General features: G+C 51.2%; 1 protein-coding gene across 3 annotated transcripts in view; it reads right to left on the bottom strand.

Annotated features, from left to right (window-relative positions):
* Positions 1-137: 137 nt before the first annotated feature.
* SGF29 (SAGA complex associated factor 29) overlaps positions 138-22,185 on the bottom strand; it is a 31,625-nt gene continuing 9,577 nt past the window's right edge. For all 3 annotated transcript variants that reach the window (XM_019431902.2, XM_019431901.2, XM_053894296.1), the window contains 9 exons: positions 11,283-11,371; positions 8,597-8,672; positions 7,833-7,905; positions 2,818-2,882; positions 1,778-1,907; positions 1,558-1,704; positions 1,308-1,343; positions 1,055-1,217; positions 138-343 (listed from right to left, as the gene is read on the bottom strand). In XM_019431902.2, coding sequence (XP_019287447.1) covers positions 227-343; positions 1,055-1,217; positions 1,308-1,343; positions 1,558-1,704; positions 1,778-1,907; positions 2,818-2,882; positions 7,833-7,905; positions 8,597-8,672; positions 11,283-11,357 — 882 coding nt within the window. In that variant the 5' untranslated portion in view covers positions 11,358-11,371 and the 3' untranslated portion in view covers positions 138-226. The remainder of the gene's footprint in view (positions 344-1,054; positions 1,218-1,307; positions 1,344-1,557; positions 1,705-1,777; positions 1,908-2,817; positions 2,883-7,832; positions 7,906-8,596; positions 8,673-11,282; positions 11,372-22,185) is intronic.

The following is a 22,185-nucleotide window of genomic DNA, read 5'->3' as shown; positions in this document are numbered from 1 at the left end:
AGAGCAAACCTCAACTGAAACCAAATGCCTGCTGGGACCAGATGCAGCCATCTCCTCCGCGGCCTCCAATTCCCCAACTTGTCCTGTCAGGAGGAGGGGGAGAAGGGCCTGGAAAAGCAAAGCCAAGGAGACATGGGCAAAGGGGAACAATATTTATTTGATCACAAAATCTTCTGTTGCAGTCCCCTGTGAGGACGGCAGGAGATTTGGAGTCTGCCAGCCCACTTCACTTTTTCTTGGGCTCCTTACAAGCCACCACGTACCTCTGGGCCACATTGAGGGGAGGGGAGTAACCATCCGCATAGGAGGTGTCTTCAAACAGGACTGAATAGTCATCCTGGGGCTGCAGTAGGGGGCAGACAGGAGGGGCTGGTCAGAGACCCCCAGACGAGGCCCTGTGCCGAGAAGGAGCAGAACCTCTGGGGCTCCCAGCCTCTCCTGTCCCCAAGCTCGCTCAAAAAGTCTAGATGTTTGAACCTAACCCCTGCTAGGACAGAGTTCTTTTCTCAGCAACAAAGAGCAAGCAGGAGGGAGACTTACTGTCTATATGGGGAGATCCTACATAGAGGATCTGGTGCCTTTTGAGGACCCTCTGTTAAGGGGATCAAGGAAAACCCAGAGGGCAGCAGGCAGGAATCCTGGAGGAAGAGGGGAGAAGGGCCTTTCCCCCACCATGAGGTGAAGGGTGACCAGCATGAGGGAGCGCAGCCGGGGACGGAGAAAGGGCCCCGGCACGGGCCTTCCCATCTCAGGGCTGCCTGTCGAAATGCGCAGGTGAGGTGAGACTAGGGGACTCGTGGGTCACATTCCACTCAGGGCCTGCTGGGACTCTGAAGGTGGGAGAGGGGTTGGCTGGCACTGCCGTAGGGGGCAGGGCCGGAGGGCAGCTGCGGGGCAGTGTGAGCAGGAGACAGGGCAACGCACGGGACCCTCCTAGCTCAGAGAGGCTGGAGGAGGTGGTCAGGAGGGGAGGGAGGTGGACGGTGACCCCATGACCCATGGGGTCAGCCCAGTCGTCGTGTCCTGTGCGGCCTCTCCCGTGGGGGCTGCTTACCCGTTGTGGGGGCGTGTGGATCAGGGCACGGTAGAAGCAGGTGGTCTGCGGATACAGGGCCAGTACGAGCTGCTCCTTCTGAAATAAGGCTTCAGGGTCCGTCTCGGGGTTGGCCTTCCACTGGGGCAGTGGGATGATGCGCCGCCGGCTCAGGGTATGTCTCCTGGGGGAAGGGGGGCTTAGGTCAACCCGCGGCCAGGCGGGGGCTCCTTCCCAGCAGCTTCCACGGTCCCGCCCTGACCAGCACACTCACTCTTTGCCTTCTTCGTCGATGTCATCTACCTCATACCTGGCGAACGAAAGGAAAACGGTGGATGCGGGGAGGTGCGCCAAGTCGGGGAGCCACGAGCGGGGCAGGGAAGGGGCCCAAGGAGCCTGCTCCACACACCGTCCCCGTCCCCACAGGCACCCGGAGGGAAGCCCTTCTCCCATCCTGCACGTGGGGGAGGGGCAGCCGCGCAGGTGTAACGGGAGCGCAGACGGAGGCGTGGGTGTCGACTCACTTGTTGGTGGCATGGCTGTAGCTGACCACCTCGGCCAGGATCCACTGCTCGTCCCCATCCACAGCCTTTACCCGGGCGGCCACCTTGTCTCCAGGTTTGGCCACGTAGTCGCCAGAGGCTGGAATGGCCCCACAGAGGGGCGGGGGCCTGAGGGTGGGACGAGGTGTTAGGTCCAGCCCCTCCCACTTCTCAGCTCCCTCCACCCGGGGCCTGCCCTCACTTGTCACCAGGCTTCCCGATCCACAGGGGCAGGGTCATGGCCGACTGCTGCAGCAGGGTCATCAGCACCCCCCTGCGCATGGTCTTCCGAGGGGGCTCCGAGTCATTGTACAGGCCCGCAATCTTGGCCGCTGTGGGAAGGAAGCGAGCCCCTGAGGCACCGGGGACAGGGCGCCTCCCCCAGGCCCACCCGTGCACTGGGCTGCCAGTGGCGTTCGGCCTGGAACCCCAGCTCCCGAGTTAGCAGCAAGGGCCCAGATGGGATCCCGGCCCCTTCCGCCGGATGCCCGCGGAGAAACACTTGCGGACTACTCTCACGGACCGGTGAGATGTTGGGTCAGGGGGGTCCCTTGGTGTGAAGGACGAAAGAGGGCAAAAAGGGGGGCTTCTGAGATGCTGGTCACATCAGATGTTCGGTCAGTGAAAATTTCACAGAGCTGTGTGTACAATTAGGCGTGCTTTTCTACTGTTAGAATGTGCTGTTATTCCACATAAAGGTAAAAGAACTTTAGGTTCCTTAGTCGGACCCTTGACCTCCTCAGGCATGGCACCACACACCCAGTCAACCTCACACGGACCCCGCTGGCGGCGTGACACGTTTGACGGGGGAGGCGACTGCCCGCTGTGGGCTCACCGAACGTTACGGTAAGAGAGGTGGGAGAGCCGGGGCGGCCTGGAGGGATCTGGAAGCCAGCACCTGTGTGAACTCCATCCTAGGACGGCCCTCACAGAGCAGCCAGGGTTTACGACAGAACAAGTGTGAGTGGAGGTAGCGGGAAGGAGGCACCTGCCCAGGCACAAGAGGAAGGGAGACGAGCACGGGTGGGGGGATGAAACCTCCCAGGTCTGCACAGGGACGCTGGGCAGCCCCTGCCTCTGAGCAGGGGAGCGTCTCCATTCCCTCCCAGACCCGGGCTGCGCAGATGCGCTCCCCCCACCGGAAGTCCACGGAACGAGCACACAGGGCTGAGGCTGCAGGGAGCCGTGGCTGCTGCTCTCAGAAGCCTCACTCAGCCTGGTCAAGACGCATCTCCGACTCACCGATCCGCCTTTCCTCCAACAGAGACTTGATTTCTGCTATCTTATCTAGAGCTTTCCGGAGGATACTGAGGGTGGGGAGAAGGGAGAGAAGGCGTCAGGATGAAGCACAAAGCACAGACTTCCGTCTCTGCTTACAGCAAGCTGGGTAACTCAGATCAGCCCTACTGCCAAAAACTATAAACCCTAAGTGCTTATTTATTTATTTCTTAATGTTTATTTTTGACAGACAGAGAGGGAGGAGAGGAGAGGAGACAGAATGTGAGTGGGGGAGGGGCAGAGAGACAGGGAGACACAGAGTCACAGGCAGGCTCCAGGCTCCGAGCTGTCAGCACAGAGCGCGACGCGGGGCTCGAACTCATGAACTGTGAGATCATGGACCTGAGCCGAAGTCGGACGCTTAACCGACTGAGCCACCCAGGCGCCCCTATTTCTTTGGTTTGGTTTGTTTATTTATTTTAATTTTAAGTAATCTCTACACCCAACATGGGTTGGGGGTCAAACCTCCAATCCCAAGATCGAGAGTCACGTGTTCCACTGACTGAGCCAGCCAGGCACCCGTGTTTTTTTAATTTTAAAAGCATAAAAGAACCGATAAGGTAGTGAGAGGAAGCAGGCCAAAGAATCCAAGAGAATCGCAGAGAGGCAAGCAAAGCAGAGAGAACTGCATCTGACAAAGCCTGAAGAAAGCATGCTACAGGTCTGGCTGCTCTGAACAGTCTGGAGGTTCGCAGGGTGGAAGTTAAGGCTCGGGGTCTGCCCACGCTGGGACGTGTAAAAGGAGACACTCCAGAGGATTGTGGGGAGTCCTCTCAGCTCAGAGCAGGGGTAGGGGTAGAAGGAATCTGTCTCCGAAAGGCCACAGCCCCAGTAAGCCTCTGGAGTTAACTTACGGGGTTCCAGAGTGGTTGGGGCCCAGGCAATCCAGCAGACTGAACACAATTCTCGCTGGAGGAAGATTTCTTTATCCTAGATCTTGAGGACTCTTCCCCCACAAGTATTTCAATAGGACTAAGCAGCACAGACTCCATTTTGGGTCATTTATTCTCCTCTCCCATAGCTATTCCTCTAGTAAACCTTTAGTAAATGCCCCTGTAGTTCTGAAGGCCTTCATTTAGCAGGAGGGAGACAAATAAGAACACAGCGCGATACAGCCTCGCAGCTGTGTCCTCCTGGGTCCCAGGCTCTCGTGGAGCTTGTCAGGCAGATGGAGTGGGGCAGTCCAAAGCAGGGAGGGGTGGACATGTCACCTGATATGCCTGCAGCATCACAGTTCAGCGCGGCAGGCACAGGACACAGGGAGGGCTCAGCCAGGGCCACTGCAGGCCGGGAGCACTGGGACACAGGGCAGTCAGGCACCAGGACAGGAGGGGAGTAAAAACCAGGAGGCCAAAGGGAACCTGGGAGTCTGACCACTGCTGCTGGGCCTGTCTGAAGAACACAGCTCTATGCAGTATGTCCTAAGCTGTACTCTGTGAGACATTAATGGAGTGGGTCTCAACCACATCAGAATCCCCTGGGGCGCTTTAAGAAAAAGAATCCCAATTGTTGTGAACAAGGACCATAAACAGATGCCAAAGCTGAGAGGCAGCTTGACCTGGAATATTTACATAATCTCGATGACCTCCCATAAGAGACTTACTAACTACACAACGGAAAACGGCCATAACCCTGGAAAAAAGTGGACGAGACCTCCTTCCTATGGAACAGGTCAAGACTAGAGCGCCACCTCTGGCCTGCAGCCTGGAACAACATCTACGCCGCAAGCGCCCGCAGCCAACGGTCAGCTGTCCAGGGCCCCGCACCTGGTGCGGAAGGACCGTCCTCAGACCACAAATCATTCTCTCCTCTGGGGACCTGCCGTGTTAGCCTGGGAGTCGTTCAGGCCCTTGGGAAGCTAACCTACACCTCTGCCTGCGCCAGCCGAGCCAGGGCAAAAACCATCTTCCCCAGCCGGAACTCGGGGTGGTTGGAAGCCACGGTCTGTGGCCAAAGTATCACTGAGGACCCCGTCCCTCCCACTCTTGCGGAAGGCCTTTTGCACTAAGGCTAGAAAATGATTTGCTCCTGCCTGGAATGGCTGCCTATTTCTGGAAAGTGAAATCTTTGATCTTGTTGCCCTCTGACCCCTGCAGCCAGTGTGCAACCTCAAGCCCTTTAAAAAAAAAAAAAAAAAAAGAAATTGTTAAATGAAGACACAGGCACTTTTCCATTTTCTGCAAGCAGGAGGATGAAACCCAGCCGGGGGGCAGGAAAGAGCATGTGGAGGAAAGTGCAGCAGCGTGTCAAGGAGTCAGCTAGCGGCGTGTCATGGGACTAACTCCTGACGCTGGCTCTTGGCGCCTCTTCAGTTTCCTGAGGGCTTTAATTAATCTGCTTGGAGATGTATGGGTGGAGGAGAGTGTCGCGGGAACACACCGTGACATGTGTTCCCCACCCAGACTCCCAGACTCGGAGCCTCCCGCAGGCAGGGTGGCACTTCGCCCCCTCATGTGCTCCCGGGCCCAGCACGGCACCCGGTGCTGACAAGGACTCAGAGTCTAGTGAATAAATGTACGAACTTTTGACAGTCTGAAAAGTAAAGTGGCAGAACTGCAAGAGGCTGGGCCCTGAAATTAGGAAATAAGCTTCTAAGTGTTTAACTCCCGGTGGGTCAATGGGAGAGAGGAGCCCACACCAGACTGGTTTCTGAAGCAGTCACTTTCCCAGCAGTTAAGCTTGGAAGGGCCATTTGCCTTTTACTCTCTAATGTGCGTGTCCCTCTAACTCATGCCAGCCCAACTCCAGTGCAGGTGAGCGGGAAAGGGCCCGACTATGGCCAGATGACAAACTTGCACATCAGGGAGAAGAGGCGGTGGGGAAGGGTGGGCTGGAAGGCCGGCTGGCGGTCAGATCGCTCCGTGCCTCCCCCCGGCCTGTGCCTCCCCCTGCCTAAGTCAGCCCCACCCTTTGTTCTCCTCCCCAGACCAGCACAGGGAGCCCAGCTGGTGCCTCTAAGCTAAAAAACCCTGGGATCTTCACCTTCCCCTGTCCCAAATGATTCCAATTTTATTTTTTTTAATTTTTTAAAAATGTTTTTATTTATTTTTGAGACACAGAGAGACAGAGCATGAGCAGGGGAGGGGCAGAGAGAGAGGGAGACACAGAATCCGAAGCAGGCTCCAGGCTGTGAGCTGTCAGCACAGAGCCCGACGCAGGACTTGAACCCAGAAACCGTGAGGTCATGACCTGAGTTGAAGTCGGACGCCCAACCGACTGGGCCACCCAGGCGCCCGATTCCCCCAATTTTATTTCAGAATCTGCCCTTGAACCCCCCCCCCCCCTTGCTTCTCCATCCCCACAGCCACTGTCTTGGCTCAATCCCGTCACCACCTCTTGCCTGATCTCCTCACTGGCTCTGAATCTCACCCAGTCTACCGTCCACACAGCAGCCAGAGGTTTCTCTCCTTTTACATCCGCACTGGCTCCCTGTGGCCTCCAGGATAAAACCCAGTTCCTGGAAGCCCTCCACATGCTGCCTTGCCCTTCCCAGCCACACAGGACTGGTTCTCAGTCCCCCAGTGCGCATGCCCAGCGGGCACTCTTCCACAGCCTCCACACACTGTCCCCTCTGCCGTGTCCACCTGCTGACCCCTACTTCAAGTCTCTCCTCCTCCCCGCGGCCATCCCGGGCCTGCAGGCACAGTGAGCCCACCTCTGCTGGCCCATCAACCACACTGTCCTGTAACTCTTTTCTTAGGGTGCCTCTCCTTTCCGGACCGTTTGCCCTTGAAGGCAGGGTCTTCGCTATCCTCGTGTCTCTACATGGGGATGGCCAGCACCAGACACAGGTGCCGGCAAAGGTTTGTAAAACAAAGATGACAGCAGGCGACGAAAATCTGGGACCATGAGCGCAAGGCAGGGTGTGCTCATGAAGAGCCTGACGGGAGGAGAGGAAGATCTGGAACCACTAGAAATGTTTAGGGTGCTGGCCATCACCACATGTGCAGGCCAGTATTTAAACGGAGCCCATAACTCATTAGTGAGTTGTGAGATTAATTTCCTGGGTAACAACCAGCATTTAAAAAAAACAGAACAGAGGATACCTGGCTGGTTCAGCCGTAAGAGCATGCAACTCTCGATCTCTGGGTCATGAGTTTGAGCCCCACACAGTGGGTGTAGAGATTACTTAAACAAAACAAAACAAAACACACACGCGCACGCACGCACACGCACGCACACACACACACACACACACACACACAAAGACATAGTAACAGTACAAACTATTTCTTGTTCCAATTCTATGATATATGTGCATATAAAATAAATGTGAAAAGACAATCATTAAACCATTCTAGCATGGTATCCAAGAATATGGACTTTGGGTCTAACGTTGGGCTCCCCCACTTACTAGCTGTATGTCTTTTAGCAGATTATGGAACCCCTTGTGTCTTAGTTTCCTCATCTGTAAAATGGTGGCTCTGAGCATTGAGATAAATACATAAAGTACTTGGAATAATGCCTGGCACAGTAAGGCCAAAAGGAGTCTTTATTAATATTATTAACATGATGATTATGTCTTTAATATTATTATTATTAAGCCACAACAGAGAATGTATTTCCTACCACAGGTAATGATCAGAAGTTTGAAAAACACTGGTTTTAGGCACTATATATACAACCGTCTCATATGCTGACAGTTCTGTAGATGGTTATTATCCCCATTGTAATGATGGAGCACTGAGTCTCGATGGAAGGGCCTGCTCAAAAGGTCACTGCGGCTGGTAAATGGCAGTGCTGGGGTCTGGTCCCCACCTCACTGCCATCTACAAAACAGCAGGGCTATCGGGAAAGAGAGGTCCAAAAGTGGGTTCTTCCCCTGCTAGGGAAGGCAGGCCCCCAGGGGCAGCCTGGGGAGTGGGAATCTGCTTATCCGTGGCAGGAAAGGCGGCTGGGGCTGTGTTTTGTAGGCTTCTGGAGCCCAGCGCACGGGCGGGGAAGGGGAGGTGAGGGCGGGGCGGTGGGACAGTACTCACTTGCACTCCGCCTCCGCATCGGCCTTGGCGGTTGTATAGAGCCCACGCAGCTTTGTCCGGTAATAGGGAGAGACTGCCAAGTGAACAGAGAAAGAGGCGTGGGCAAGGGGCAGCTGGTGGTCATGTGGCCCTGCTTCCAGTACACCCAAATCAGACTTCCGGAGGCTTACAGAGGCCACGGGCCAGGGTGTGAGCTTTATCGGGTCAGAAGTGCTGAGGCAGATGCCCATGTTCGACGAGTTCACATTTTCATATGGTACAGATCACATCATTACATGTCAGGAGAGGACTTTCTAATCTCTGCCATCGCATGACAGAAAATACGTGTCAGCACAGAGGAAGACAGACAACAACTCTCGAAGCTGCTCAGGGTTGGAAAGCACCGACCCAGGAGGCTGAGCATGAGGGCCGCTGGGGCATGTGCAGTGCACGGGAGGGAAGCTCTCTCTAGAAAACACCAGCCTACTGGGGATGCTTGTGTGCCCAAAGGGGTTCCCCTGGATGCAGCCTCATTTCACTGACGTCCCAGTCCCTAGAAGTGGGGGATTTTAAGGCTCCTTAGTGCTAGGTCATCTGCTATCTGTTTCCTGGGTCACCATATATCACACAGCCTAAGGGAAAACTGTCCCTCTGGCCAAGGAGCGGTTCATTTCGGGTTGTGTAGGTACATGCAAAAATCCTGTCCAAATCCTGTCCGACACTAGTAACAGTCAGGTTCCCTGTCTCGGCCCATACCCCTTTCTCTTGTGAGCCCAGCTACTTACTCTTGTTCTCCGTCTGCATCCGCTCATGGGTCTTCTGGATGTTCACTAAGTTGTGTTCGCTCCGTGAACGCTCTTCCTGCAAGGGTGAGGTCAACAGGCATGAGGGCGGCCCTTTATCCTGCTGTGGCACCCCGCATCCCAGGCCAGAGGCCCCAGAAATATTTATACCGGCATCTCCTGACCCTTACTTTTCAGGTTACATCCCACTACAAAAGACTTCATTTGGGAAGGAATTTCCGGGAACCGCTCCCTTCTGGGCCACATGACTGTGTGGTGCATGGCTCCCAGGAGATGGGTCCCTGTGTAACTATAAACCTGGATGACCGAATGCTTGGAGAGGACCCTGATTATAATGGACCAAAGTATAGCAGCGGCACATCCAATATGCCATGCACAAACACACACCACCCTTATTTTTGTGAATGAAAAGATATCTTTTTAAGTGGAAAAAAAATGGCTTTCTGATAGGATTAGAGCAGCAGGCATCACATGGTGGGTCCAAATTCCCCTGGGGAACCTTCTCGCCCTGAGGTGAGGAAGGTTTGGAGAGGCCATTTGATACATTCAGGCTAAAATACATCTACGTGTGGCCGCCATACATCCAGTATAGGGGACCCAGCATTTTGGAGTACGAAATAGGTCTCCTCACTGCACCCAGGCCAGTAGACAACAATGGTAACAAAATGCGTGCTGGACAAAGTACACTGGCCCACAGACAGAAAGGGTTTTAGGGGAGACGGGTGCTAGTGTGCGCCTCATGGGACAATTGAATACACTTTTAAGGAGAAGTGGCATTCAGAGGAAGACTGATTAGTAAAACGAACAGACTAAGGTGAGTTCTCTGGTAGGAGGAAGACAAGGAGTGTGTGTCCACCTGGAAAGATGAGGAGGAGTTAGTGTCTTGGGCCAGGTCAATCCAACAGATAGTGCTGGATAATTCACGGACCCATGTGTTGTTGGGAAAGGTTTGCCACCCTGCCCCTCAGGGCCTCTTGGCTATTTTAATCTAGACGGGGGCTGCGGCAGCCATGGGGCAATGGCCCTCCATTCTAGCCACTGAGCTCCAAGGACACACCTAGGGGAAGCACGCGTTTCTAAACCTGTGGCGGCCCTTCTAGGGCACCTGTACAGGGCTTTTATAATTTATATTGATGCACCATGACTACCTTGATCCAAGAACAGATCAAAATAAGACATCCTGAGGTACAGCTGGCAGAGGTAGGGCTGTTACTTTGAGTATCGCTTAGGTCCTTCCCATAGGGAGGAGGTGAGCCCCGGTGTACAAGGGCACGCAATGAAAACCAGTCTCTTTTCAAGCCTGTGAGCTGCAACAGGGTGACTGGCTTTGTCACCAGAACCCAGAAATAACTGAATCGTGGCCAACCGTAACAAAGCAAATATTGTAAAGTATACTTTTATTGTCCAGGGCATTATCTAGTTAAGTACGATATCTAGTAAGTGGGCAAGGCCAATTCCGGTGGGAAGGCATAAGAAATAAGTCTATAATTCTTACTAACTTGTTCTATAATGAAACTGAATTCTACCACGACCATAGTTCAACAGTGTACCACCCTGGTATCGCCAGTAAAACTCAACTGCCTTACGTAAAGAAGTCATATGATAATTCTGGTACCAGTGCCCAAAGGAACAGTTCGACACAAACGTATTATAAGGCACAAACAGGAGTGGATGAAGGGGCGAAATGGGTAACCAAATTAGTATAAAAATATGAAAATGTGGGGCGCCTGGGTGGCGCAGTCGGTTAAGCGTCCGACTTCAGCCAGGTCACGATCTCGCGGTCTGTGAGTTCGAGCCCCGCGTCAGGCTCTGGGCTGATGGCTCGGAGCCTGGAGCCTGCTTCCGATTCTGTGTCTCCCTCTCTCTCTGCCCCTCCCCCGTTCATGCTCTGTCTCTCTCTGTCCCAAAAATAAATAATAAAAAAAAAAAATATATGAAAATGTATGTAATGGCTCAATAGGACAGGCTGTTTCTTGAAGTCTATCCCGACCCCACACCGGCTCCTCCAAATGTTAGGCATACTCGTGTTGACACTGCTGCTATAGCTGATGTAGAAATGCTGTATTAAATGTAGATGCTCCGATATCATTTCACTCTAAGGGAGCCTAGGCCAAGGGCTGGGGACGGGGGGCTGTGCCGGAAAAGCTGAACTCAACAGGCCTGTGTTTTCAGATCCTGCATATTCCAAAAAAGTTTTGGCCCTTGACCAGCTCCCGGGAGAGAACCTCTGCCTGCACCCCTGGAGTATCCTGCCCAGTAAGAGTATCTGTGTTCAGCTGAGATAAGAGGGTGGAGGGAAAAGAGGAATGGCCATAATGGATACAGGGCATTTTTGTCAGACGATGTCAACGTTCTGAAATTGATCGTGGTGACGGTGGCACAACTCTGTGAATACACCAAAACCACTGGAATCGGACACTTGGAACCAGTGAACTAGATCTCAATACAGCCGTTATTAAACAGAAAGAATCACAAAATCCTGCCCCTGATAGAAAATCCAGCAGGAAGGGTAGTTATACCCCCACATTCTCGTTCTTAAAACGCATTCTTCACATCACCTGGGCTCCTGCACGTCCAATCTCTCTGAACACAACCCTCCCCACCCCCCACCCCCCACCCCTGCCACTCACATGCTGCCCTCCAGGAGCCAAGGGCTACAGCTTTTTACCTGGGTTTGTTTGATCAGCTGATGGAGCTCCGTGAGAAGTTCTGCAATGCGGGAATCAGCAGACACCAGGGCCATTGCATACGGGGTGCCTGGGGTGGAGAGGAATAGGAGAGAACCCTGTTAGTGGCTGTTACAGGTTCATCGTGTCCTCCAAAAGGTATGTTGAAGCTCAGAATGTCAAATGATGACCTTGTACCAGAACATACTAAAACTACAGGAATTTCATATAATTTCTAGAACAGTTACAGCATTTACCCAAACAACATAACCTTTATCATCATCTCTGTGATACAACTTCCCAAGTAGCTTACCATACCAAATAAACCAGCCTAATCAGTCAAAAAGACTTTATCTAGAGTTTGAATCTTGGGAAGTTTCATGGTACATGCCTAAACAGGATCGTAGGTCACTATAAAACTCCATATTTAACTAACCAAGCTGACAATAAGAGATCATTTCAATCTTAGTCATGATTACATACAAAGTTCTTTTCAAAGATTTGCCTTGACAAACCTTCTACAACTTTCTTTTTCACTCAGGCTTTGTCCTAAGGCTTCTCTCTCTAAATAAACAGTCTCATTTTAGGACAAAATTACTTTGTTTTTCCTCTCAACAAAATGTATTCTCATTTCTTGTATCTTCCTAACACATTTCCCACTTTCCTACATACAGAGTTGAGTCTCTTGTTAAGCATGCTTTGTTGAAAGATTGTGCTATGGGAAAACATGTTTTTAGAAATTATGAACTATATTCATAAATTTGCCAATCTAAAGAATTCTGGTGTAGCAGACAGTTCACAATTGGTTACTACTTCATGTTCACTGGAAACTAAGGTTTCTAAGTTAAAATTCTATTAAACATAATTAAGGCTGATGGAAATGATGAGGAAAGCAACCCTGTCAGTTTCTCCACAATAAGAAGCCAAAAACACAAACCTATGTTCAGAAAACAATGCTTTAGGTATTTTACCTTATTTAGAAAGGTTATGGATATCCAATGAATTCAATCCAATTTATCATTTAACTTAGCAAAACTTTAAAACTTTCGGGTTACTGGGGCACCTGGGTGGCTCAACCGGTTAAGCATCCAACTTTGGCTCAGGTCAGGATCTCATGGTTTATGAGTTTGAGCCCCACACTGGGGCTGACAGCTTAGAGCCTGGAACCTGCTTTGGATTCTCTGACTCCCTCTCTCTCTGCCCCTCCCCTGCTTGCATGTGTACTCTCTCTCTCAAAACTAAATAAACATAAAAAAAAATTCATGTTACAAAAGATCTTGAAAGCCATTAAAAGTTTTACCTAGAAACCTTTTCATTTATTCAACCTACCTACTTGTTCGTAACCATCACCCACGAAAGCTTTATGAGACAGTTCAAGAGATCGAGCCCCACCTCAGGCTCTGTGCTGACAGCACAGAGCCTGCTTGGGATCCTCTCTCTCTCAAAATAAATAAACTTAAAAACAATAAACAAACTTAAATTGACTTTCAATCAAAATATGTTGCACCTGTGCCCACTAAAAGTCAATCAATCTGCTCCGCACTGTCCATGTTGCTTGGGGTACCTGTGAGGAAATCTGAGGGGTGGTTTAAGTCCAAGGGAACCGTTAGGCCCCTTCTTGCCGACCTGGGAGGTGTTTCAGTTTGAACCTCATAAGGAGGTGGCCCAACAGCTTGGAGTGCTCTCCGCTCCGTGACACTGGGAGTAGGACCAGAAACCACTGGTGCCACAGGCACTGAGGAAGGTGCAGGAGCCTGTTAGGTAAGCCTTGCCTAGGGTGGAGGGTGGTGGAGGAGAGGAGGAGGAGGCAGGGAGGAGGGAGGTGGAGGAGAGGGAGGAGGAGGCAGAAGAGGCGAGGTGCTGCCTGCAAGGCTGGAGGCGATAAAAGCCCAAACAGAAGAAAGAGACTCCCGGTCACCAGACAGGAGAACAGATGAACATTTTCTTTCCCCCAACAAAATGTGAAAAAAGGCAGTCCAGTCTGGCCAGACAATACAGGGAACCCCCTTGAGACAAAAGGAGTTTCAAAAGCTGCTTGGGAATATTCCTTAAAGTCCCCATCCTGAGGAAGACCTGTAACAGACAATTGGCTCCGTTTATCACAGCCATTAACCTGGAGACGAAGGAGGGAGACGCCTCCACGTACAAGGATCAGGCGACATTCATCCAGGTCTCTCAAGACAGATTTCAGATCTGACACACCAAAGCAGCAGCAAAGAGGAGACGAGTAACTCAGGAAAAAGAGGGGGGGCTGTACAGGATCCTGGCAGCAACCTGTTTACAAAAGAGACAAGGTGGGTGGGCACACAGGACAGAACACAGGCTTGTGGCGGATTAACAGAAGAACAAGGCCTAAGGCAGGTGAGCTGATGGTGCATTGAGGAGTGGAGGAGGTGGGTGTTCTGAGGCCCCCTAAAAGAGCACGGACAGATCAGGGTTTGGGTACAGATCCGTAAAAGCCTGACCATATGGGATTTCGGTCTATTTTTCTAGTCAGACTTCCCCATCCTTTAGTTTATACTGAGGCCGACAATGTTACAAAGAAGCCGACGTGGGAAGGAAGCATACAAGGTGCCAGGGTCAAACTGGTTGTAGCTTCTCAAGCTGTATCTCAAGGCGGGGTGGGATGGGATCAAGGATTTAGAGGAAAGAAAGTTGACAGTCTCCTGGGCTAGAGGCGTCCCTGCTGAACCCCAAGAGCACCACCTTGGAGAGTCTGGGCCCTAGGACATCTCCCTGGAACCATCACACTATCATCCCTGATGCAGGTGGGCATCCCCAACCTGCTGCCCTCTTTGGCCTAGCGTGCCCCCCAAGAGGGAACCCCTGCCCATCCTTCCTTTCAATCAACATGGGTGTCCTTGGGAGAGACAGGAGAAGTCTCCCCTGTACTGAGATATAATCTGGCATACTGGAATTTTTTGTTTCCTTTTGAGGCCTTTCCCCAGGGAGATCAGAAAGAGAGAGCAGAACAAAGAGTGACTAAGCAACTGTCCAGCACAAGGAAGGTGAGAAGCTCACCGATGAAGACGGTCGGTCACTCGACCTGCTGTTACCCTGTCCCTTCGTGGCTGCCGAAGGTGTTGCCGTGTGAACTGGGGAGACCCCGATCCCTGGAGCCTTGACCCAGCCAGACCCAAAGCGGATGCTGAAGGTTCTTGGTCTTGTCTCAGGAAGGAGCTCAGGACAGACATGCAGCACAGCAGATGAGTAAAAGAAGTGGGGAGGGAAAGGTTATTAAAGTGAAAAAGACACTCTCGAGATGTGAGAGCAGGCAAGCTCGAGAGAGTGAGCTGCACGCCCTGGCACTTGGGTTTCTATCTTTTATTGGCAGTGTTAACTAGGGGGCAGTATTTATTCTTTGGGGTGGGGAGTAGGGTTCGGCACTTTTTCTTTAAATCCAAATTAACTCCATTGTGTTAGGAGACAGGGAATCCTCTGGGACTGAAGAAGCTGATCCCATCCATCGTTACATTAACTAAGAGTCCTTGACCAAAATCTCTCTCGGCTTCTGAATGGCATCCTGTCAGGAACACTGCTGAAGCTTCCTGGGGTTCAGGGCGGCAGGAGGCACCCTCCCCTGACTGCTCTGACACCCCTGTACTACTTGAGGAGGGATGTGGGCCTCCCTCCACTTCCCCTATTGCACCCTAACCTGCGGTAGGTGCGGGGAGATGGACTGAAATGCCGCAACCGTTGAGGCTGCCTCTTTCCATTTTGGGGGAGTCGGTAGGCTTGGTGACCAATAATGATACCCTTCGTAAGCCTCTGGATCTAGTAGTAATGGATGGGGTGGAGGTCCTGGCCTTTGTTTAGAAGGGGCAGCCATTTCATATCAAATTACACACGAGATATCTAAGGTAGAAGTACCTTTACCCTGAGAGCAGGACCAAGAACACCAAACAGTCGATGGGGAAGGTCAAATGAGAGACATGAAAAGATGGCAGTGTGGAACTCCTACCTAACCCGGGCAACTTTCTCACGAGTTTCAGCCGTGAACCAGTCCCAAGGGAGGGGTCCCTTGTTGGGTGAGTGCCCCAAATGGGAACAGCTCCCACCTGTCCCTTTCGGGAAGCACACAGGAAGATGTATGTTGAATTTTATGCTCATCGAGGGATCACACTGGGCTATTTAGGGGGTCTTAAGGTTGGCAGCCACCCTAATGACAGGTATGGCCATCCCATGCCCAAGAAGAATACAAACATTATAAAAAACAGCAAAATAGGAGCTCCCGGGTGGCTCTGTCAGTTAAGTGTCTGACTTCGGCTCAGGTTATGATCTCATGGCTCCTGAGTTTGAGCCCTGCGTCAGGCTGTGTGCAGACAGTTCAGAGCCTGGGGCTACTTCGGATTCTGTGTCTCTCTCTCTCTCTCTCTCTCTCTCTGCCCCTCCCCTGCTCACACTCTGTCTCTCTCGGTCCCAAAAATAAACAAACACTAGAAAAAAAATAAAATAAACCAGTAAAACAGGGAGAGCTTGATTTCTGACCAATGCTGTTACAGCCAAGGTACCAGTGTCCAGCTGGGGGGCAGAAGTTTGTCCCTCCCTGTAGTGTAGCCACAGGCACAGGTTCTCTCCTGAGCACTTGGACAAGGCACATTCTGGAGAGTCATACTATTCAGGACATCTCCGAAAAAGAACAAGTAAGAAACAAATACTGGGGGTAAAGAAGACTTACCAAGCCGCACTGAAGCTCCTGAATTTCTTTCATTACTGTCCCCGTACAGGCTACCAAAAATTATGTGGGGGTTGAGGCCAACAGTAAAGAAAGAATTCTTGAGCCGCTGACAGTGCAACTTACTAAGTGTATTTAAGTAGCATGGGAACCCGACCCATGGGCAGAAGCTGCTGTACTTTTGCTGTGTGAGGCTGGTGGTTATATATACTCAGTAATCAAAGGGAAGGAGGCATGCTGGGAATATCAGATTACCAAAATTTCTTCGATTTCTTTGAATGTCTACTCGTAAAACTACTTTTGCAAGATTCCTTTGTCATTCAGTTCGATATTAACTATTGGAGATATAGAGGCAGTCGCGAGACCCTTACAGAATGTAGTAACCAGCATGCATTTGATCTTTATCAAAACTATGCAGGCTTTAGGTCAGCTTCCTGGATAAGGGTAAACATCTTCCTGCTTCTGTCCCTCATCATTTTCAATGCAATCCCAGCTGGCTTCTTTGCAGAAATTAACGAGCTCATCCTAAAATCCAGTTGGTAACTCAAGGGATCGAGAATAGACAAAACAATCTCAAATATAAAGATGTTTTCCCAATTACAAAATGCACTACACAAAGCTATAGCAATCAAGGCGGTGCAGTACGGGCATAAGGATAGACCTATCGATCAATGACACAGAATCGAGAGACCAGAAATAAACCCTCATACCTACGGTCAATTAATTTCCAACCAGGGTGCCAAGACAACTAGAATAGTCTTTTTGACAAACAGTACTGGGACAACTAGGTATCCATATGTAAAAGAATGAATTTCGACCCCTTCCTCAGACCATATACAAAAATGATCTGGGGCACTTGGGTAGCTCAGTCAGTTAAGCATCTGACTTCAGCTCAGGTCATGATCTCATAGTTCATGAGTTCGAGCCCCGCATCAGGCTCTCCGTTATTGGCACGGAGCCTGCTTTGGATCCTATGTCCCCCTCTCTCTCTGCCCCTCCCCACTTGTTCTCTCTCTCCCAATAAATAAACTTAAAAAAGATTTGAATAGACAGTTCCCCAAAGAAGATATATAAATGGCCAAAAAGTACATGAAAAGATACTCAATATCACTAGCCATCAAGAAAATACAAGTCAAAACCACAAGGAGGTAGCATTTCACATTAAAAAGAGACATAACAAGTGTTGGTGAGGATGTGGAGAAATCCTACGAATGGAGGAAAGTGGTATTGTTCACACAAAGGCAGATATGATTCAACAAAAAAAGGAACGAAGTATGACACATATTACAACACAGGTGAACCTTGAAAACCTTATGCTAAGTAAAAGAAGCCACACACGACAGACTGCATTACCTACTGTACGATTCCATTTAGATGAAATATCATCTAGGTACATCCACAGAAAATGGCGGCGGGGGGGCGGGAGTGTGGTTAGGGGGAAAGGGACTGTTAATGAGTACGGGGCTTTTTAGCCAGGGGATGACCACGTTCTAAAATTGATTGTGGTGACAGCTGCACAACTCTGAATATACTGAAATTCACTGAGTTGTTAATTTTAGATAGATATACCTCCCCACGCCCAGCCACCAGCCTCAGGTAAACACTAATCTATTTCTGTTTCTATAGATTTTTTTTTAATTTTTTTTAAATATTTATTTTTGACAGAGAGAGAGAGAGACAGAGAGACAGAGAGACAGAGCATGAGTGGGGGAGGGGCAGAGAGAGACGGAGACACAGAATCCGAAACAGGCTCCAGGCTCTGAGCTGTCAGCACAGAGTCTGACGCGGGGCTTAAACTCACGGACAGCGAAATCACAACCTGAGCTGAAGTCGGACACTCAACCGACTGAACCATCCAGGCGCCCCTCTATAGATTTCCCTATTGTGCACTTCATTTATTCTCATTGTGGAATAATATTCCTCTGCTTGCATACACCACACTTTGTATATTAATCCAGCAACTGATAGACATTTGGGTTGTGTTCACTTTTGGCTAATGAGAATAACACTGCTATGAACACTCATGGACAAGCTTTTCTGTGGACGTGTTTCCATTTTCTCGGTCTATACCCAGGAGTGGAACTGCTGGGTTGTATGGTAACTCTAGGTTTAACCTTTTGAGGAGCTGCCAGACGGTTTCCAAAGTGGGCGCACCATTTTACATTCCCAGCAGCAAAGCACCAGGGTTCCGATATCCCTACATCTGCAGCAGTGCGTGTAACTGTCTTTCTGATCACAGCCCTCCTAGTGGGCTTGAAAAGTTAACTAGCGGTTTTGATTTGCATTTCCCCCATGGCTAACGATGCTGAACGTGTTTTCACCTGTTTATTAGCCATTGGTGTGTCTGCTCTGGAGAACTGCCCTTTACCCATTTTTATTGGGTTGTCTTTATTTTTGTCTTTGAAATACATTTTTAAATGTCTATACAGTCCAATTTATCTATTTTTCCCGATTGCTTGGGACACAAGACACGTTTTCCCACATGCAACACTATTTTTTGCCACCACAGCTTTACATAATACATTTTAATACAGGGAAGAACATGTCCCTTAAAAAAAACAGTCCAGCTGCATTAGCTAGAATCGCATGAAATAATGGATCTCAAGTTTAGAGAGTTTAGAGATTAGAAGCGTACAAACTTGAGAATGATCAGCATGAAGGAACTGATCTGCTGAGTGAGAAAAGAGGAAGGAGAAAGACCCCCCCCCCCCCCCGGTGAGCTACAACAAAGGTGAGGGTGTGGACGGAAGGAGAGCTCAGTGGAAAGATCCCAAGGAGGATGGATTCGCGTGGAAAAGAGTTGTCTCTCCCGCTAAGTAAAGCAGGAACCCTGGGTGGAGCCACCTGCCGTGGACCTGCCCACACCGGTGCACGGTAAAATTGGGGCAAGCCCCACAACTGGACAGGTGCGTCTGACTTTACGCTGTGCCACCACAAACACCGGCGGCAGGCGTGCCCACAATGCTGTCCCGTAAATCGGTGTCGTTCCCGGCAAGTCTGTCTGACATTTCAACCTCTCTCTCTCTTTCAATGTTTTTGCTGCTGCCCTCAGGCCCGGGTCTGAGCCCCCCTAGCTGAAGTCCCAAGTTCCCACTCTGGTCAGAAGAGAAGCCAGAGACCCTGTTCCCACCATGAACAGGACAAGCTAAGTGCAGCAGCACCGGTCACCTCTGCGCTTAGTGAAGAGCAACCCGTCATCTGTGCTCTGAATCCCATCTCCTCTCGGGCCGGCTGACGCCCCTTTCCTATGCCGTATGGCACACGAGCATACTTTAGGAGAGCCCATCTTAAAAATTAAAATATGTAAGAGCTTCCAAAGCCCACACTCCCCTCCAGCTCCCCACCTCGTCTCTTCACGGCAAAACTTCAGAAGTGGTCCAAGCCTGTGCTTCTAGTCCTCGCCCCCATTTGACTTCGCAACCCACTTGAGTCTAGCTTCTGTCGTCCCCAGCCCAGCAATGATGCTCTCGGGAGAACCAGGAACCGCACAGGCCAAAGAATTTGATCCTTCCCCTGCCTGCATCCGCTGGACACAGGTGCCCGCCGCCTCCTCCCCTGGCGTCAGGGCCTCCCTCCTGCGTGGTCAGCCTCCACTCCTCTCCTGCACCGGCCTCTCGCCGGCCTGTCCTGCAAATGCTGGCGCTCCTCAGGGCTCGAGCCTGGCCACCGCCGTATACACTTCCAGGTCTCCCCCCACCCCACCCCGCCCCGGCCGCCACCCCCATCCACCTGCCCCCAGATGTTACAGGAAAGGACTCGGGAGTGGTCTCAGGAAACGGGCAATGGGAGAGACAGGAGCCACCATGCAGGAGAAGCACATGTACACGACTACCTCCTGCCAGAGCTGTGGCACCAGAGAGGGTGGAGGCCTGAGGGGAAGGCAGTGTGGATGCGGGAGGGGGGCTTCGGGTGGGGAAATGGGAGTATGCTGGCTGAGGGGCTTCTAGAAGCATGCTGAGAACGAGACCAAGGGCCAAAGAACAGGGCTGCATCTGAAGAAGACACGGGCAGTTGAGGGACGGGATCCGGCCCTGAGATACACCCAGCGGCAGCCCTCATTATTTGCGAACATTCCTTCCAGCCCGTCCCATCATCATTTTCGAACATTCCTTCCAGCCCGTCCCATCTACAAACATTCGACATGGAGGTCCCTTCCACCACCCCTGCCCTCCACAGAGGCTGAAGGGCATGCCCTTCCTCCAAAGCTTACACTTGCAAGGATCAGCTCAAGACTGGTCTTGCCTGACTGTCCCTAAATAAGCCAAACGTGTCTCCTGTTGGACTCTTCCTATCTAGACTTTCCAACCTCCCTTTATAAACTGGCTTTTCTTCCCCAACCAGACCGGGAGCTCCTCAGGCAAGAACAAACACCTCTGCTTTCATCAGCAATCCCCTCACATCAATAACCACCACTGGTAAGTTGTGTCAAGGACTTGGCAAGAACTTGATAATAATTCTACTTGACACACCACCTCTCTCCTGCCCTGACCCTCTCCCCACCCCCCGCCCCCGCAGTAAGGTCCACTGTGAACTTCCCGCATCAACTCTCCCAAACTTTGTTGTTAAGCAAAGGCTTCTTCCCTCCTATTATCAACTATGAGCCACATGGCACCAACTCCCAAATCTACCTCCAGCCCCCACAGCGTCCCCAAGATTCAGAACCTTATTTTCATGCCAGCTGGACAGCCCTACCAGAGAAGACCCCAAATCCCTATGCCCGACACAGACATTCCTTGTATGAGTCTCTCCTATACACTAGAAATTTTCTACAATTTCAAAAAGATTTTAAATCAATTTGTCCAGGAACCATTCTAAAATACTGGTGATGGCTGTACAAATCAGTGAAACAACAAACCAACAATGAATCGTGCACTTTAGGTGAATTGTATGGTATGTGAATTATAGCTCAATAAAACTTAAAAAAAAAACCCAAAAAACCTGTATGTCCAAAACCCAACTCATCCCTCCCTACCCACTCCACCCCTAAAACTCCTGTGTGCTAGCTCGCTCCTTCCCTGCCGGCGTGTCCAGAAGCCACTCAGCTGCCTGTGCTGAAAACAGCTGTTTTCAAACCACCTTCTCCCTCAATCCCCTGTCCAATCGGTCACCGCTCCTGTTGACTCACTGCCCCCTTCTTAGCCTTCAGTCACTGTTTCCCACCACACCGATGGCCTCCCGGTAACTTACCCAGCACACCCTTCTGCAGTTTCCTCTCCATCAAATCCACCCTCGACGCGGCCGCGGCACCACCCATCTGAAAGACAAGCGTGGCCATGTTCCCCTGCCAAACGCTTTCAACCCGTGCCTCCAGGGTGCATCAAGTCCTTACCCACAACACAGACTCGACGGAAGAGGCCTCCGTCCCTGGCCCCCCATTCCTGTCTCCTCTCGTCACCCTGCCTGCCTCACACTTCATACCCCAGACACTTCTCACTCCTGCTTTTGGCCACATGCCATGTCACATTTCTTATCCCCATGCTGTTCCCTCCATCTGGGATGTGCTTCCTGCAAGCAGGACATCCCTAATCCTCGGCCCAATTTAACTACTTACTCTCTAGGATCTGGCTCATATACCATCTCCCTTCATCAGCCACGGTCGGAAACCTGTCTACTAGGCTGACTTGTTACCTTTCTCTGTGGCCTCGAATTATCCTGTGCATCTCTCTACCATAGTGCCTATCAAATCATATTCAAATTCTCTTTGTGTGTTTTTGTCTCCTCTCTTGAGGGTGGGGATCACTAGATCGTCGATACCTAGCACAGGGCTCCACACGTACCACTGTCCTCATTTTCTATTCCCATTCACACCTCAGCCCGACACAGCATGGCTCCCCCCCCCCCCCCCCCACTCCCCAGTGATCTCCTGTTAGCTCCTGGACCTTTCTGCTGCCCTGAACACCTGACCACATGCTGCTTCTCGAAGCTTGGCTGAGTTTCCAGGCCTGCGGTCCCTCCTATTTCTCCAACCATCCTGTGCGGTCCTTCTGCTGCCCCCTCCTCCGACCCACAGGACGGCTACTCCAGGACCCCCCTCTCAGTCTCTAAGCTCCCTGGGTAGCTCATCTGCTGTAAGGCCCCATATTCTGAAACTTCCAGATTCCTCCATCAACCCTGACCCCTCGCCAAGGTTCCCAGCTCAGATTTTGAGCTGCCAGCTGAGGGCCCGAGACGCCCCTCAGACAACTCACACTTCCTGCTCTGCTCTGCCTTCCAGATGTGGTTTGATGGCA

This window comes from Panthera pardus, unplaced genomic scaffold, assembly GCF_024362965.1.
Source record: "Panthera pardus isolate Hobbes unplaced genomic scaffold, ASM2436296v1 HiC_scaffold_5, whole genome shotgun sequence".
NCBI lineage: Eukaryota > Metazoa > Chordata > Mammalia > Carnivora > Felidae > Panthera > Panthera pardus.
This window is presented reverse-complemented; position numbering and strand designations above follow the sequence as displayed.